General features: G+C 39.6%; 1 protein-coding gene across 4 annotated transcripts; it reads left to right on the forward strand.

Moving 5' to 3' along the window:
* Positions 1-68: 68 nt before the first annotated feature.
* TK2 (thymidine kinase 2) lies at positions 69-14,814 on the forward strand (the record flags this gene model as incomplete). Of its 4 annotated transcripts, none has more annotated exons than XM_082319308.1 (10): positions 69-243; positions 1,109-1,146; positions 1,975-2,049; positions 3,472-3,525; positions 5,094-5,183; positions 6,693-6,766; positions 12,294-12,382; positions 12,691-12,770; positions 14,057-14,137; positions 14,536-14,814. In XM_082319308.1, the coding sequence occupies 10 exons, from the start codon at positions 69-71 to the stop codon at positions 14,632-14,634; spliced, it is 855 nt and encodes a 284-aa protein (XP_082175434.1). In that variant the 3' UTR covers positions 14,635-14,814. The 4 variants fall into 4 exon arrangements, with proteins under 4 accessions (XP_082175434.1, XP_082175437.1, XP_082175436.1 ...); XM_082319310.1 differs by having other exon boundaries at positions 206-243; positions 723-1,146; XM_082319309.1 differs by lacking the exon at positions 69-243 and adding an exon at positions 317-816.
* Between the last annotated feature and the right edge of the window lie 3,106 nt (positions 14,815-17,920).

The raw sequence follows: 17,920 nt of genomic DNA on the forward strand, positions 1-17,920 counted from the left end.
GAGGGCGCAGCGGCCGGAAGCGGGGCGGCGCGGGGCCGGCGCGGGGCCGGCGCGGGCGGGGATGGGCCATGTGGCGGCTGGGCGCGGCCTGGGCGCGGCCCGCGGCCCTGCGCGGCGCCCGGGGCCGGCGGGGCCCGGGGAGCGGCGCCCCAGGGGCCGCCCGGGCCGGCGGAGCGGCCGCGGGCTCCTCGGCGGGCGGCCTGGCGCTGCGCTCCCGGCCCGGCCCGAGCGGCGCTGGCGGCTGTGAGTCCGCGGGCGGGGGCGCGGGGCGGCGGGGCGGGGGTGCCGGGGCCGCGGGTCTGGGGGGCGGCAAGCGGGGCCCGCCGCAGCGCCCGCCGCCGCCCGGAGGATGAACAGGGTGCGGGGGCGCTGGGGGAAGCGGGGCGCCTTGCTGCGTTCCTCTCCGAACCCTGCGCCGGCGGTGAGGCGGCGTGAGGAGCCAGCGAGCCTGGTACCGGGGCAGCGGCGGGGCTCCCCGTGCCCGCCCCTCCGGGCTGCGCACCCTGCTTCTCCCCGCGTCTCGTACGTCGCGGCCCCCACCGTCTTCGTGGCCCCTCGCTGGCGGCGTTGGGTACCAAAACTGCCTTCTTTTTGTCTTTTGGTTTGTTAAGGGCCTACTAATCTTAGCGTTGCTGGTAGAAGTTTTATATAGGCAGTTTTGAGATGTAAGGCATCTAAATTGCTTGTCTTGGAGGTGTCATAAACTCTTCGTCCTTACCCAGCTTTCTAGCGAGGCCTGCGAAGTCCGTGGGCGTCGCGCCATGACTGGCCTTCCCAAAGTTCCTTTTTTCCCCGGTGGAAACTGACTGAGGAGCAGTAAGTGTAACACAAACCTGCTGAAAGAGTGCACACGCTCGCCATTTGGCTCTTTGTAGTGTCAAGGGTAATGGAAGACTTCAGCTAAAACTGTGTCAGCGTATGCTGCAACGTGTCTGTTACACGACCCAATGATTACCTAAAACCTTAAAGACTGGTAATTTAGCAAATATTAGTATTAAGCAATAAAGAGCCTAAAAACTTCATGGAGGGACTCACATTAAGAGGCTCAGTATAACTAAGTTATGAAGACCTCCTTCTTGGTTGTAACTCCTGTTTATTTCCATTCTAGATAAACATCTGATAAAAGAAGATGATAGAAAGACGGTTGTAAGTACTTGCATTTTGTTCAAGAAAGCTATGTGAAACGTACAGTCTCTTATTTTGTGATAATCTGAGCGTACGTGTATCGGCAACCACTGGATGTGGCTGTTGTACCGAGTGGTGCCGAGGTGGTGGGGCCATTACCGAGCCTTACTGGGTGCAAACCTGCGCTTACCGAGTTGTGTAAAGTGTGGTAAAGTCGAGAGGGGTTTGTGCAAACGCTTGGCATTGCGTAGGGCCAGGTGCCGGTTTGGGTCAGTGTTGCGTGGGTGGCGTTGCGGTTGCCCTACCCAGCCCCACCTGTGAGGGTTCTTTTTGTATTTGGAATCTAATTAATTAAAGCTATAAGTTATTTTAAGACAGCTGAAACAAAATTTTCGTAGTTTATTTTAATTGTGCAGGTTTCTGAAAATAAAAATTTAATGCATTTTAAAGCTTAAGCTCTCTATTTAATGGATACTGGAGTTATTACTTCAGTTGGCATTTGCTGTAAGTTGGAAGCTGAATTGCGGTCTCTGCGGTGAGTTGCGGGTGGCCCTCGGAGCCGGCTGGGGCCAGGGGAGGCGGTGGGCTGCGGCTGGCTGCGGGGTCCCACAGGGTAGGGCTGCCCCTTGCCTGGCGGAGAGACCCTTGGTATATGTGTGTCACGGAGGGAAAAGGGGTGGTCTGTGGGGAGTCACAAAATCCAAACTTATCCCCTGTGTCTTCCTATAAAAGAATCTATTTACGTTATAAGGAAATAGCATGCTTGATATGGAAAGAGTATATTTTTACACATGCCGTTTACTACTATGCGATAGCAGGGTTTTTAAAGGTGATACTGTTTTTCATCAGATATGTATCGAGGGGAACATTGCAAGTGGAAAAACAACATGCCTGGATTATTTTGCACAAACTACTAGCATTGAGGTACTGGATGTACATTTCTTTGTCTTTATTTACATCATTAAGCAGTTGCTTGTCTTAAAATTGACAGTTAACTTAGAAGTGTTGTCCTTTCTTAGGCTAATGAAAAAGGAGCAGCAGGTTGTGGGCCAATGCCCTTACTGGTACACCTCCCTCTCCCCCAGCTATTTATAGTCAAATTGCAGAAGAGACATTTAGATCATGTGTAACATGATGCCAAAATCTCAGTAAAACCTGTGGATGAGAGTTTGTACCTCTGTAAAGTCACAGCAGCCCACATGGGTTGGGCATGTTTGGGCATGCATGTTTGCTATTTCATGTCACTTAAATCTTAGATGTATCTTGTAATAAGCAAAGTAAAGACAAAGAGGTAATGATGTAAAAATACTGATGTCATGTAACTGAGATCCCAGTAAATGGATGGCTTTTTTGAAAAATGAAAAATCTGTTAGGATTGTTTCTGAAGATTTCTTAGACTGGTATGGTATTTGATTTCGTATTGCTTAGAACAAGATTAGGGGAAGGGCTGGCTTACTGTATTTTAAACAAAATCAAGATCAAACCTCAGTGAGCCATCGCTTTTGTGTACATCAGATATTAATACTTTTCCCAGCAGACCTGGGAACACATTTGATAGTAAGTCTTAGGATTCCTCATAGAAATGCTGGGTTGCCAGATGTTGTTTGGTAATTTAAGAGGAATGATCCTTACGGAGTAAATAACTGTTAACCCAGAGGATAGCAAACTTGAATTTGCATTTAATTTGCAACATTTTTTAAAAAGCTAGTTAACTTCCTAGGCTTATCAGATTCTCTTAGGCCTGGCTCTACAGTATGGTTGAAGTTTTAGACCCTGTTTAAACCAGATAAGTCTCTTGTGATTTTACCTATTCAGGGTAGAAGCTTTTCTGATTAATTTTGTAAAAGTTTTGAATACATTTTGTTCGTTAGATCACAAAAATAAAATGAAAAGTAATATGATAGCAGTCTGATTCTCTTTTCCTTTGCTGACAAGTGTTACTCTCTGAGAAATTAATTTGTGAGGGCATGAGCAGGCCATTGAAATGCAATCTATACTCAATTAGGCCATTCTTTCCCTTACATGGTACTGATTTTGACTTCAAAAAGTGAAATTATATCCAGGCTCATTAGGTAATCGATCCAGTGTTTTATTTTGGTGGTTTAAAAATGCTAAAAAGATGCTGTGTAATGATATTACTTTATTTTTTAAACAGTGTTCATTATTACCTTTTGTATTACAGTATTCAGTGCTGGTTTTTGAAGAGGTATACGCTTCCCAATACAAGTCCTGAATACTCTGACTTACTGCATGAATATTCGTTAAAAATAGTTGTAGACTTGCAGGGTCAAATTAAGTATTTTGAATCTAAAACATGTTTAACATGGAGTAATTCTTTTTAACAAGGTTTTGACAGAACCGGTGACTAAGTGGAGGAATGTTCGTGGTCATAATATCCTGGTAAGTGGCAGAAATTACTTCTACAGTTACAACCACTGTTCCTTTAGAAAAGCACGCATGAGGACTTCTTGCCAATCAGCAAAACTGTTATGAAAGGTGTGGTCATAATCTCATACAGAAAAACAAACAAACAGACAAAAAAAACAACCCTCCATGACACAAAGGATCTTTTACTGTGATTGACATGCATATAGTAGAAACATTGCATATAAAATGTGGTTTCGGCAAGGACTGGGTCTTTTATTGGGTATGAACTAAAGAAATTCACAGAAAGGTAAGCCTTGAGTGTGAGAGTTGTTTCTAAATCCACTTACGCTTATTTCAAAGAAGGGAAGAACACCACTCAGAAAGAGAGGGGTGGATCTGATCGGTTAATATTGTTTGACTGCTGAAGATAAGGAAAATTCAGTCCTGTGAGGTGTTGAGAGCTTCTGTTGTCTTTTGGGTAGTCATTGTCTCTTGGAACTGCTCCCCGCAAGTATCTCCCTTTGTCACAGCTGTGCTCGGGGACAGCAGTCAGGGCTCTGACTACATCTGCAGATAGGCTTTTGCTGGGGTGGTGGAAGTGGTTTCTGATGTCAGTCTTCCCTGCTTGTATGATCACCTCCATTGCAAAAACCGCATTGCTGGCTGAGATGGGTATCTGTGCTCAAGCTCATGTGGAATTTGCTGTCAACACAGCGGTGTGGATACACCCCAAACCACATGTGCCCAAACATGTATTTGATGCAATTACTGCTAGCATAGGTCCTCTGGAAAAGTAAATTCTCCCTACTAGGAGCTGCTGATGCTTTACTTTCTTAGTATTTGTCAAGGGATGGAGCACGCTTGGCTGTGTCATCACAGCAACCTGTGCACTTCAGAAGACTTTCTGATTCTGATCTTGGACAAGGAGAAAAGAAAGAGGTCAGATCTGTGGACTGAAGCCATGCTGCTGACTTAAAGCTTGTCACCTCAGCAAATAGACACTGAATGATGTCTTATTTTGAGTCAGATCTTTTCTCTGTTTTGCAGGATAGACTGTTGCTTCTAAGTGTATGTGTGTGTGGAATTGCAGCAATCAGAAAGAGTGGAAGAACTGCTTTGAGGATCCTTTGGGAAGAACAGTTAGTTGTCTGTGTTAAAAGACACTTTTTCTGAGGCCCAGAACATACTTGCTGGAACCATATTTGCATTTCTGGATGGACTGGGTGTACTGAGAGTCTGTCAGTGCACAAAAGTAGAGCAGCAGATACGTTTTTTCAATTACTAAACATATTTGAATTGTCTCATATGAGCTATGCCTTGGTCCTAACTGTTCCAGGTGCAGACTAATTCCTGTTGCCTTCAGCAAGCATTCCAAGTGCCCCACTTAGTGTCTCTAAGGACCAGGGCTGTAATTCTTACATGTGCATTGTGGAGACCAAATGATCACTGAAGTCTTGTCAAACCTGGTGTCAGTGGCTTTAGTGCATTTCTTTTAGCAATTCTGTTGTTGTGCAAAAGCTTGTGAAATACCCAACTTCACTTTTTTTGCTGTTTGACCTAACCAGAATGTCTGTCTGTCTCACTTCCATCTCTAACCCCAGGGCTTAATGTACCAAGATGCATCAAGATGGGGGATAACATTGCAGACTTACATACAGCTTACAATGTTGGAGCAGCATACCAGACCAATGGTAAACAAACATATTTTTCTTTTAATTTAAAAAAGTTAGATGCAGTTGTGAGTAATAAATATTTTTAACCTTGCATCCAAAAGTTAAGATGCTGTTTGCATTCTTTCTTTGTTCCTGCAGTGAGTGTGAATTTTTATGGTGCAAAGACGTTGTTGATTGATAGGCTCAACACGTGCTCCAGGGGCGAAACATCTGCCTCCTACCTGCTTTTACTTCCCCAAACTAATACTGCTTTTTTTGCACCATCCTTATGAGCTAGACTTGCGCAAATCTTTTCATCATCACGCATCAGTGACTTGTCTCTAATTGGTCTCTATATAAATTTAGCTATTTCAAATCCTTGGCAAACATTACGTAATCTTAAAGATAGTGTTAGTATTCATTCTACTGCTCCATGCTGTCTAGCCCAAATTCAGCCATTGCTTCTTGTGTTTATCCAAAATACTTCCACTAAAATTTTCTATTGCTTTTTTTTCAGATGGTTTGCATCCTTTTTTCTTGCAATTTTTTCTTTTTTTCTGTTGATTCACAGACTCCATCTTTTATCAAGATCTGTTAATTTCTCTTTCCTTCAAACACCTTTCATCACATTCTGTGCTCAATCTTCCATTCCCTGATTACAAGATCTGATCTTAGGTGGCACGCTTACATCATAATGATTGTTCTTGCATTACATTTTCTGAGTTTGTGTCAGGGCAAACTTTCAGAAGTACCACATACGATAGCCATCCCGCACATATAATCATTAGCTTTTTGGAAGAGGTGTTTTTTCAAGATAATAGAAATCTCATTCTGTTGCAGAAAACATTCATTCAAAAATTCCTGAGGACCGCCCTGCATTTTAATCTGTGCTTTGCTGTCATTTGCCATTTGAGCCTTGCTGGAGCAGTTGTTGCTTCTGTGGTCATTAACGTGCAGAATACCTGGTTGGAAAGAGCTCTGCCAGGGTTGCCTTGCTCTGCAGGGGCCAGAGAGTGTCAGGGAGTCTCTCTCTTCCAAAATGAAGTGCTCTTTGAACATGTGCAAGACTGGCTAAGGCAGCAGTACTTTGTCAGTTGTAATTATTTCTTTAAAAAGTTCTGTTTTCTTGTTAGGTTTTTCTGATGTTAGGCCTGTGCTGTTGACACAGTAACACACCTGAAGGTGGCAGCAAGTCAGGTAGCAATAGCTCCTGTTGCTCTGCACATCCTAAGTGGATTGCTGCTTTTTTGTCCCCCTAAGTTAACTTCAGCTGCTCAGTTGAATGCTTCTGCAGTTACCTTTGAAACTTGCATATGAATAACAAATCAGTTATGTAGGTGTTTAATAATGCAGTGACCGTAAGTAAGAATACTTGTTTTTTGTGGTTCCCACCTTCCCAGTAAATTTTTTTATCACAAGGTCTGGAAGAACTGAAAATGTTATGTATTTCATAATGTAAAGGACATGATGTGCAATATGAGCTTGAAAAGAAACAAACATGCTGAAAAATGTAAACTAGTCAGTGACTGTCAAGTTTTTATTTTGTAGATTTCCCCCATAAGAATGATGGAGCGATCAATTCACAGTGCAAAATACATTTTTGTAGAAAATTTGTATCGAAGGTATGGTATATGGTTTTCTACGTTACTTTCTTGGCTTAATTAGATTAAAAAAATATAATCGACTGATGAGTTCTTTGGTAATTTGCATCTAAGTGGTCTGTGAAATATGTCAGTTCTTTGTTGGAGTGGCAGTGGGGTTTGTACAGGACATAGTGCCCACTGGTAAAATAAAACCTGCAGGACATGGGCCAGACGAGCCTTTTTCAGAAGTGCTCTTGTGTATTTAGAACATCTTATTATTTAGAACACCATTTATTGAAGTTATCTGCTCTCCAGCTGAATACAAAAGTCTTGCTTAAATCAAAGCAAGTGCATACTGAACAGATCAAAAACCATGAGGATATAAAGAATAACACTGTAGGAGGGAGAGAACTAGATAGCATTATCCAACCTAGCATCCAGGATTGGCATTTCTTGCAAGCAGGAACTCGGGTGACAAGCGTTACCAGCCCTCACGTGCTAGTGCTCAGAATCAGGATTCATAGGATCAAAATAGCCTGAAAACCCTGGTAGGCTAGTGAGTAATGAAAGAACAAGAGCTGTTAGTCTCTCAATGTCATTTTCTGAATCGGCTCCCCACCCCCAGAAGCAGGGCAGTGGGTCCTACCCCAGGTTATTTTGTTCTGGGGGATAAGATCGTGGCCTGAGATAGAAAAAACATTTATTACCTGGCTGATGTTTAACTCATCCATCACATATGAACTGAAGCAGTGCAGTAATCGGCACTGATTTTTTTTTTCTTTTTTTGTTTTGTTTAGAATGCTGACCTTGTATTGAGAAGTGTACGTAACAGATTGTTGTTTTAATGGATTTTTCAGTGGTCTTAAGGGACAAAACCTGTTTCTTCGCCCTGTCTGCAGGGAGAATGACTGCAGGCCACAAGATGGCATCCATGCTACATAAGCTCCTAGTCTGTTACTGGAACTGCTTGGAAAGTTGAGATGGAGTAAGATGCAAGGCAAACAGAAAGAGACATTATTTATCCCAGTCTGTATACAGTGGAAATGTACTGGAATGCCTTTCTCGTTTTTAATTACTGATTTTTTTTTTTTTTTTCATTGTTGACAAAGTGCTTTTGTCCCAAAGACTGGGAACTTTGCTGCTATGAGGCTAAGTCTGCTTGTGTCAACTCTATGTATTAATTTTGTAATAACGTTTTTAAGGACATCTAAGATGTTTTGTGGCTTCAGCACTTTTTACTGTTGTACAGAAGGCATTTGCTTTGTTTTGTTACAGCAAGATAGAAGCCAGCTGATGCTACCAATAGCAAACCAAAATACGATATAAGGGTGTGTAAAAGGATTATAACAAGGAAAAATTGGAGCTGCATGAAAATAGCCATTTTTGAGTCACACTAAAAAAATAATTAAATCTGTCCTCCCTCCTATCCTGTCTCCAGTGGTGGCCAAAAGTACTTGAAAAGAGTGTAAGAACGAACAGGGTAAGCATTTATGATAATTTCCAAGTATATCCAGTAACTTACAGTTTAGGGACTTCCTTATTCAGCAGTGGTTTCTCTGTATTTAGTAACCCACAGGGAATCTTTTCCACGAACCTGTCCAGTTTCGCCCTAAGCTCGTGTAAACCTTTAGTTTCCAGGATGTCCTATGGCAAGCCGTTCTATAGCTTTACTCCATGTTGTTTGATCGCTGCCCTATCCTTACGTGTCGTAGTTCTTTAAAGGTACCTAGACTTGTCTCAAAAACTAAACTTCTGTGTCCAGGAGAGAAAACTGCATATAAGAAAAGACAGGATGATAATGGGAGTATGGAGATAGTAGTAACCACAGCTACAGTAGAAATGAAGTCCGTTTCAGAGTTCTGAAAGCATGTGAAATCTTGCACTAGGAGAAAGTATTGTAACGTAGAGGCAGTACTCCTGTGACTTAAAACAACTACTGTAGAGCCCATGGTAGGGGGTAGGGAAAGTCATCTTAGTAACTGCAGGTTTGTTCATCTGCCTCAGTATTTAGCACAACTTCAGAGCAAATGATGAAGGAAAGAATAATTACAGCTTTGGACAAAAAATGCAAAGTCAGTGACCAACAACATGTCCTGTTAGACTGATCTAATAACTGTGTTTTGTAACATTCCACACTTCTTGCCCCCCTCAACAAAGGCGTTCTCGTCAATCTGAACTGAAGTTATGTATTTATCAAGGAGGTTTTGGGAGACTTTCATGAATGATTATTCCTAAGTGCAGAAGCTGGCGTTGTAATGTGATAGAAAATCCCATTGAACGGAGATACTGAAAGGGGACGTATCAGGCTAGAAGGAGGTTACTCATGTTGGATCAGCCTTGGGATTGATGCTTTGGTGCAAAGGGTGAGAGTATATATAAATTCTATCATTGAGTTGAACTGACAACAGAAATTTCAACTAGAAGATGAAAAATTGTCGAAAAGCAGAAATATATATATATCTTTTTATATATTTATAGACAAAAATTGATCACAAAATAATGCTAGTATTGCATAGCCCAGAGAACAGTAAATGTGACTCTTGGAAGTATTTGGCAAAGGGCTTCCAGGAGGGAGACGGAAATGTTGGTGCTTTTGTACATAGCTTTTATGAGAGCTTTTTAACATTACTTTTTACACTTTTAACTGCTCATTCATGATCTATGAACTAAAACTGAAACAGATGTGAAGCTGGGGTACTGGCATGATCAAAAGAATGGAAAGCCTGTTTAAAGAGACAAAAACAGCTTGGCGTGTTTGTGTAGAAAAGTTGGGAGAATACACTTGTCACCTATGAGCACACTGGGTACAAACACAAAAAATGGGAGTTATTGAAATTGCAAAACTATAATAACAAAAGAATAATTAGATACAAAAAGGCTGTGGATACATTAAGGGCTAAAAATTAGAAGATGGTGTCTTAGCCATCAGAGGAACAAAGAGAAAATACAAACTTTACACTTGAAACTTTAATGTAGAAGGATAATAGTGCCCTGTGGCAGGGGGAAGGCTGTATAACTTAAAACGATTGCTTCCCTTGCTGTGTGTTTTTCTTCAACTGCTGCATGAAAATTTTAAAAATCATTCTGTAACTGAACGGCCTTTGCAAAGGAAAATTCCTTTGTATCCTCCAGAGTCTTTTTCTTTCCTTGGTACTATTTCCTAGAAGGAATCTCCTGTCTCTGTAGGGGAGTGATCCGAATTCTTGTGTGGGTTAGTCAATGTGCGAAAATCATGCAGAGAACACAGGAGAGGTTGCCCATTGTAGAAGGTGAATTATGCCTGTCTGATGGAAGGTCTGGAAAACAAAACTGACCTGATGTATCTTTAAGTTTTGCTGAAAATGTTATTAAAAAACCCCCCTCGGGCTCAAGCTATTCCACAGGTATCTTCAGCAAAGGGATTGTTAAATAACTGTATGGAAGGCATTTTCCCATTAAAAGTATGTAAAAATGAAATAGAACTTTTTTATTCAAAATAAGACTCAGACTGAAAGGGGTAAGCATGCTGCAAAGAGCAGAGGTTATTTTCTGCTTTCTTTTCTGTAAGAGAAGGTATTGCTTAGGGTCCTAGTCTTAAAGATGGAGAAGAATCCCTTGTGATCTCTAGTCTACGCAAGCTCTTCTCCTTTGGTAGAATGATTAGTTTAAGCAAGGAATTAAGAGCTGTGGGAATATCAGGAATACCAGCTCTTTTTTGATCCAGTGTCACTCAGTATTTGTGTTTTGGCTTTGCAGGCTTTTTCCCAGAGAGAGAAATAGAGTAAGATTTACGACGATGATGGAAGGCTTAAATTGTGAGCAATTGCTGTGAGCTGCTCCGGCATGCAGAGATATGCATGAGTGTCTGAGTTCTTACTGCGATTGCACATCTGAGTTTAGCACTGAAAGACACACTCATATTAGGTGTAAAACTGTAGAAGAATTTTAAATGTGTGCACGTGAGTATGCATGATATGTTATAGGGTAGCCACTAGCAATTCACTTTGTCCCATTCGAATTCATAGTTATTTATGATATAAAGCTTGTTCCATTCATGTTTAACTTCTGCAGTAAAAACTTTACTTGGTAGGAGTCAAATGTCAGCAAACCTTGGAAATGAAAACACCCTTCTGTGCCTTTTATATTACCTGTATCTTTTGGGGTCTTGAGCCTGATCCGGAATCCGCACAGGATTATCCAGGGGACTCCACTGACACAGGGAAGATGAAGGCATGTTGGCTGCAGGGCAGGTCAATGCAGAATTGGCCTGGATCTATCTGTCTTTTAGGGTAATAATAGTGGGGCTTTTTCTTATTTCTAATTCCTTTTGACCTTCCTCTTTTCCCCATATATCTTGCAGAAAAGCAGCAGAAGCAGTATTTGGCTTATGTATATGCCTGCTGCCCAGAAACATATATGATTGATATATTAGAAGAATAGCAGTGAATTGTGTTATCCCATTTCTTGGGTGCTTTGGGAGGCAAGATATTCAGCTGGATGGCAGATAAAGAAGGGAGGTGGTACGAGTACGGATTTTGCTTTCTCGCATACTTAAGTGGAAATATCTTTCTGGATCGTCTTTACTCAGTTTTGCCAGTGATCAAAGCATGTTGCCAGGAGAATGGTTTAGAAATCTGTGGAATCTTTTTCTTCAGCACTATTTAAAATGTTGCAACTGGTCTTAATCATTCAGCTGGAGAGGACAGGAGCCTCTCAACCCCATCTCTTTTTTTAACATTTCTGTTGCAGAAGCATTTAGGAAAGTGTGGAGTATGTGTTTCTATCACCAGTTTTAAAGACAGAATAATGCAAAATTAGTAATATTTGACTATTTAGGAATATGGTAATAAGTGAAAATTCTGATACTAGTAAAAACGTAGTATGTGATACTTAATATGTCCTCTATAGACTCCCTTTTACATGAGTTGTTTGATACTTTATTATTCTTACTGAGATAACTTTGGGACAGTTGTCTCCAATATTGTCTATGCTCTCTGAATACAGAGTGTCAAATTAAGCATGTTGACTATATCAGTACTCTTTCCACAAATATTTCTTACAGTGGGAGTAAATTTTATTTACACGGTGTCATTATTTTTTCACTGCTCTTTACTATGGCTTCTGTAATGAATTGTCAGTGTTGCTTAGTAAATCAAGCCTTTCTGGTGACATGCATTGCAGTAGTTCAGATATATTTGAAATGATCCTGATATAAAGAACTTGAGCAATAAATACCATTGACGCTAATTTGTTGTTATTGTATAAATGTCAACATGGTAATGTTTTTCTCCTTAGTCACCAAGTAATTATCTCTTAACTATAGTGGGCAAAATAATGTTTTTAACTGTTAATAACAAACTTTGTGTTAGTAAGTACTTTTTTTTAAAAAAGAAAAAGATTTGGTCTTTCTACTGTATAAACAGTGCTTTATGAGGCCTTCAGTTTGGGTGGGCGTAATATTGGTCTTGTTTTCCTTTCACGTATGCTGGAGTAAATTGGGAGTAATTCTAGTCAGGTGAAAAAAATACAAGTTTAGAATTGATCTGTGTATGCTGTTCAGTGAGTGATGACTTTTATGTTTATTCAGTGGAAAAATGCCAGAGGTGGATTATGTTGTCCTAACGGAATGGTTTGACTGGATCCAGAACAACACCAATGTTGCAGTTGATTTGATAGGTAAAATTTTGATGGAATCTGGAGGGGCATGTTTGTGGGTGGGTTTCCTTACTGGGACAAAAAATAATTCTTGTTTCTTGGGTCTTAAATAATCACATTATTCAATATAATAGTGGTTCCAATGTGTAGCATCAGACAGCAGGAATTTGTGGATCGTTCATGGATTGATTAACAGTAATGCCAAAGGGGAGGTTCAGTGCTGGTACCCAAGTCAGGATTATTTCCTTCTGTAGTTTGTGAAATAAGTTTCTTTTTTTGCTTTTAAAGCTGATCCTTGAACATAACTATCGTAATTTTTGTTATGGCAGTTTATCTGCAGACTTCTCCTGAAGTTTGTTATGAGAGGTTAAAGAGAAGATGCAGAGAAGAGGAAAAGATCATTCCTCTGGTAAGGAGTTCCTTCAATATATGTGGTTACAATGAGCTTTAAAAACATAATGATTCCCATCTAAACACTAAAATCATATCCTGAGTGTATTGCTAAAATGTGGTGCAGCTGTTTCTATTGCAAGTTAAAACTTCAGTATTTCATTTTGATTTATTTTATAAAAATGATCTGTCATGCACACTGACTTTCCCAAGTGTTATGTTTTAGTAATCAGTGTACTATAGCTGACTGTTTAGGTGGAGTATTAATCAACTGTTAATCTTCTCTAAGATGTAAAAAGGCAATTGCTTTTGTATCATTAAGTGGCATAAGGGCACCCAGTTGAAGCACAAATACCTGTGCATGCAGGTGCTGAAGACTTATGTGGGCGCTCTCTTGTTGTCTGCTATTACCAGGATGTTTATGCATGAAAAGTGTCTCTGCTTGTGCCTGAAAACAAGCAACTTCTTGAAAGTTGTTAGCATGGGAATCTGCTCAAAAATAAACTGTAGTAATTGCATGATCACTTTCTGTGTCACAGTTACAGAATGGCCCTTTGTTAAACAAGTTTTCTCCTAAAGAAAGCCTAACCAGAAATAAATGTAGTTGCGGAAGACATACTGTATTCTACAAAGGTATGTCTAGTGTTGGGTAGTTCAGCAGAAGCAATTGTCAGTTGAAGATACATGCAAAGAGCTAAATTTTGGGCCATGTGAAATTTTGTCTTGGAAATAAATCCTTGCTATAATGGATTTGAAGAGACATTATGTTACTTCGCAGCTCTACTGAGGGGTAGGGGGGAGCAATTATGAATGAAAAATGTTAAATGGTCTCCATGAAAAAACAATAGTTGATGACGGGTAGAAGTGCTTTTAGAGGAAATTGAGTCACGAGTTAGGAGAGAGTGAACTGGGAATTTTAGGAAAACGTATAGACACAGAAAGTGCCTTCAATACATATTCTTTGCAGTATTGCCCTTTTTGTCCTTACTTCTCTTTGTTGTATTTTTCTCTGTAAAATGTTGAGCCAGATTATACCTATGGGAGAGAAACGTGGTTCTTGATCTTAAAAGGAGCTGAGAGCCCTGTGTTCCTGTAAGCTCTGTGTCTGTGGGGTTCTTCATGGAGTAAAACCTTACACTGGGAACTAATTTTTCTCAGAAACCTTCTGATGCTTTTTATTTTTGTTAGTGGAAATGTCTGATGCTGGCTTGTATATGTAGTTCTTAACTATGTACCAAATGTATAAAAATTGCAATGTGTGTTTCATCCCTGTGCATATGTGTTATTTGAATGCCTCTTTTCTAGGAATATTTAGAAGCTATTCATCAGCTCTATGAAGAGTGGCTCATTAAACATACACTATTCAAAGTTTCCTGCCCAGTGCTTGTGAGTATTATTTTAGTTACAACCAATTAAGCATACGGAGGCTTGTACACGCCAAATACTAAGAGTGTTATTTAGTGCTAAAAGTAAATAAATCTGCTTTTCTAATAACCTTTGGAGAAGGAAGTCTCAGAAAAATGTTTACATCTATCCAGAGTGTATGGCATAAAAGTCTGGTCTTCCATCTCTTCGCTGGAATTTGAGGGGCTGTACACTGTGATTGTTTACAGGATCAAACACGTAGCTTTTCAGTGAATGCCAGATCCTGAACAGAAAGGTAATGGAACAGATCTCTAGGAGTATATAGGTTTGGCTTCAGTGGTAGTCCTGTTCTGTTTTGCTCAAAAGCAAACATGTTTTATGGTGTCATTATTTCTAATGTTCATCATCTTCTTTTCAAGGTTATTGGAGCTGACCATGACATGCAGAAAATGATAGAGAAGTATGAAGAAAACCGGGACCAAATACTAAATCCATATAATATGCAACACCATTTATAGATGTCTGCGGTTGTTGTATTTTAAAAAACATGTTTATGAATTCTGATTTGGGGGCAATTTTGAGTATATTCAATATTTCTAAATAAGGTGGTTTTTGCTTTTGAATTATGCTTTGTAGAATATTGTGGACTTAATGCTATGAAATGTTCAGAAACAAGTCATAAACAGAATATAAGCCAATTCCCTTTCATGTTTTTGTTCTCCATCAGCCTTACTGTGTCAGTTTGGTTCAGCTAAAATATGGCCATTTCTCCCATTTCCCACTTCACTGCTGCTTCCTATAAGTAACCTAAGTTATTTCTTTTTTATTCCCCCAAGACAACCCTGTTTTTGTAAATTGAAAGAAATAGTTTCATGCAAGAGGTGGGATGTCCTCTTTTATTATTAGAGGAAGCAAATGAAGTGCATCAAGTTAAAGTAGTTTTGTTAAATAGGTCTTGTCAGGTTGAAATAGGGGTCTTACTCTAATCCAACCTATGCTAGTGCAATTTCATTGAATTCAGTAAGTTTCTTCTGCTTTACATCAAATCACAATATAGCTTTCGTTCTGAAGATAAAAATGCACTAGCATAGTCCCACTGAATTCAGTGGCAAAAAAACCAAAGCAGTTTTCAAAAGTGATTGCAAAATGGCTCTGAGGCTTTTTTTTTAAGCCAGGTTTTTAAAAGAGCTTATTTCTCTCTAGTGTTCATGAAATCACTGGCCCTACCATGGCTGAGTTGAGGACTAGTGAAAATACAGGATGCACGGAACTGTATTTGTTGTTCCTTTCAAATGGTTATAAAAACCTAAGTGATTTCTTAACTATTTTGGATTCAATTGTACTTTTTTTATAAAGAAAAATACAGATGGTTCTTTGGGTTTATATCTTGATCAGTTTATTGTGACTTACAGGTACTTGGGGAGTAGATAGACAACAGTGGAGGTTTCATTCTTGCCCTTGTTTGCTGAAGTGTTGAGTTGCTCTTAATTTCTGCTTTACCCTCTGAGTGTTGTCTTCAAGATAACTCTTTTAATGTAGCAGTTCTGACCATTTTCACATTACTTTTTCTGTTTAATTTGAGGGGAATGATTCCTAAAGTATGGTATGTAATTTTTTTTTTCCATAATAGTTTTGGTTGGTTGAATTGGAGCAAGCAAGGTTAACAGTGCTTTAAAACACACCTATATTAATGTAGTTGAGCATCTGTCATAGCTTTGTAGTGAATGCTCCCAAAAATGGCTGATGTCCAAGACTTCAGTTAGTACTCTGATCGCTTATTACAGACATTTGTCTGTAACTTGTTTGAGGATATACATTTTCAGTTACTTGGCTTTTCTGTGTTCCACCTGATTTTGAACAATACCTGATGGTATTTTGGAGATCACTTCACTGCTTTTATTTTGTAGTTTTGTGGTAGCTGGTTTTGTGGTATGCCTAAAAATCATTGTAGCTGAAATGACTGCACTGTTTTCCAAGGCAGGAAATGCAGTTCATTTCTTCTTACTTCCATCTGGTGGGATACTTTTTTTCCAAATCAGTGCAACTTAATAATGATCGGTGCACTGAGAAAGCATCTCCTAGTGAAGTACTATATTAGTATACTAAAGCTTGTGAACTCAGTAGTGCCATTCTATTGTTCTGTTGTAAAGCTTTAGAATTCTAGCTTAAAAATAAGTTTGTGTGTTAAGTAATCATCTTACTTACTGAAGGTTATTTGTAGGGGGATAGTAGTCATTCTTCAAAAATACTGTTAAAGTTTCAAAATGTTTTCTTCTGTAAGAGACCAAAAGAACTATTTATTTGGAAATAGTTCTATAAAGTTGAAGTTCCAGTTTGTTCTTAATTCTAATTTCATTATGGGTTGTAGAAGGCAAGGATGTATATTTTGTACACAGTCCAGAAAATAGCACTTATGTACAGAGAATCATACAGTACAAGGAATCTCACTGTTATCTTTCAGCTTTTGAAAGCAATTTATGCTTTTGGTCAGATTTTCTTTTCCCCCTTCCTTATATCAAAACAGTAGTTTGGATGGAGGTTATTGATATTCATAATTATGTTTATTTAAACATGTTTATTTTATGTTTTGCTATCTATTAATTTTCATGTATAGATTTTCCTATACAGGAAGGCTGTGGTATTTAATGAAAACTTGTTGCTCGTTATGTGTCATAAATGTAAAATGTTTGGAGTCTGCTATAGATGTGCAGATAAAAATACTGTAGTAATCATAACTAGCTGTTTTTAAGCCTGGAATTTATTTGCTTTTGTTTCCTGAAATCTCTCAGTTGATGAGGGGAGGGAAAAAAGGGCAATCAGCATTAGTCTGATACATATTTTGTTCCTTTTATGACTGTTTAAGAAGCAGTGACTGGATAGCAAGTCGCAAAATACTACAGAAAGTACTCTGTTTCTGTGGGCTGACTGAACTTCAGTACCAGTGGAACGGATCATATAAACAAGCTGCCACTTCTCTGGGCTTTTAAGATTCGGTCCCTAAGTTGGATGTAGCCTATACTTGTAGACTGAACCATACATTACTGTTTTTGCATACATTTTGACTATTCTGGATTTAATTACTTCTGTCACAATGAGTTCCGTGTCTAAACTGCAAGACGTGTGAAAAGTGATTCTCTCCTTCTGTATTGCTTTTTCTTTATTAGATAGTAGTCTGGATAGAGGGATGTGTTGTCCAGACTTTGCTGTTTACTTTGTCCTGGTCAAGGTGTCTTAGCAAATCAATAATATCTGGGAGCAGCATATAAATTGATTTGAAGCAAGTTAGAGAGACTGTCAAAATTAAAACATTTAACAGTTGCATTCTCTTAGCATGGCCTTTTGTGTATTACTTCTAGCATGGGAAGCATGTTTAGATCTTCGTTGTTTGATTAAACATTTCAGAGGTGACTGTCCAAAACTGTAGGTCTTAAGAAACCTTGAAAATTGTTTTCACCTGTGTAATTAGCATACAAAATGACTGCCTACACCAGGAAATAATCCAGCATCTCTCTTCAGTGCACTTCCTCCTGCATACAAAGTGCTGGGTATTCTGCCATCAGTTGCTATTACAAGATTCGGACCTGAAGGTCTTTGTCCCTCTCCGGAATAATGGCTCTCCAGCAAGTTACTGTCCTGTTTCAGGACTTGGCGAATCCAGTCCTTCCTGTAGTGTATGGAGGTTTAAGTAAACATTGTGCATTTCTAAAGCAGGATAAAGTCAGGTGAGAATTATGGTGGCGTTTCCCCCCACTGGCTCCCAGCATTTGAGGGGGCTGACTGAAAGTTGCAAGGTTTTTTGTTTGG

The sequence above is a fragment of the Platalea leucorodia genome (genome assembly GCF_965183815.1).
Source record: "Platalea leucorodia genome assembly, chromosome: 8".
In the NCBI taxonomy this organism is placed as follows: domain Eukaryota; kingdom Metazoa; phylum Chordata; class Aves; order Pelecaniformes; family Threskiornithidae; genus Platalea; species Platalea leucorodia.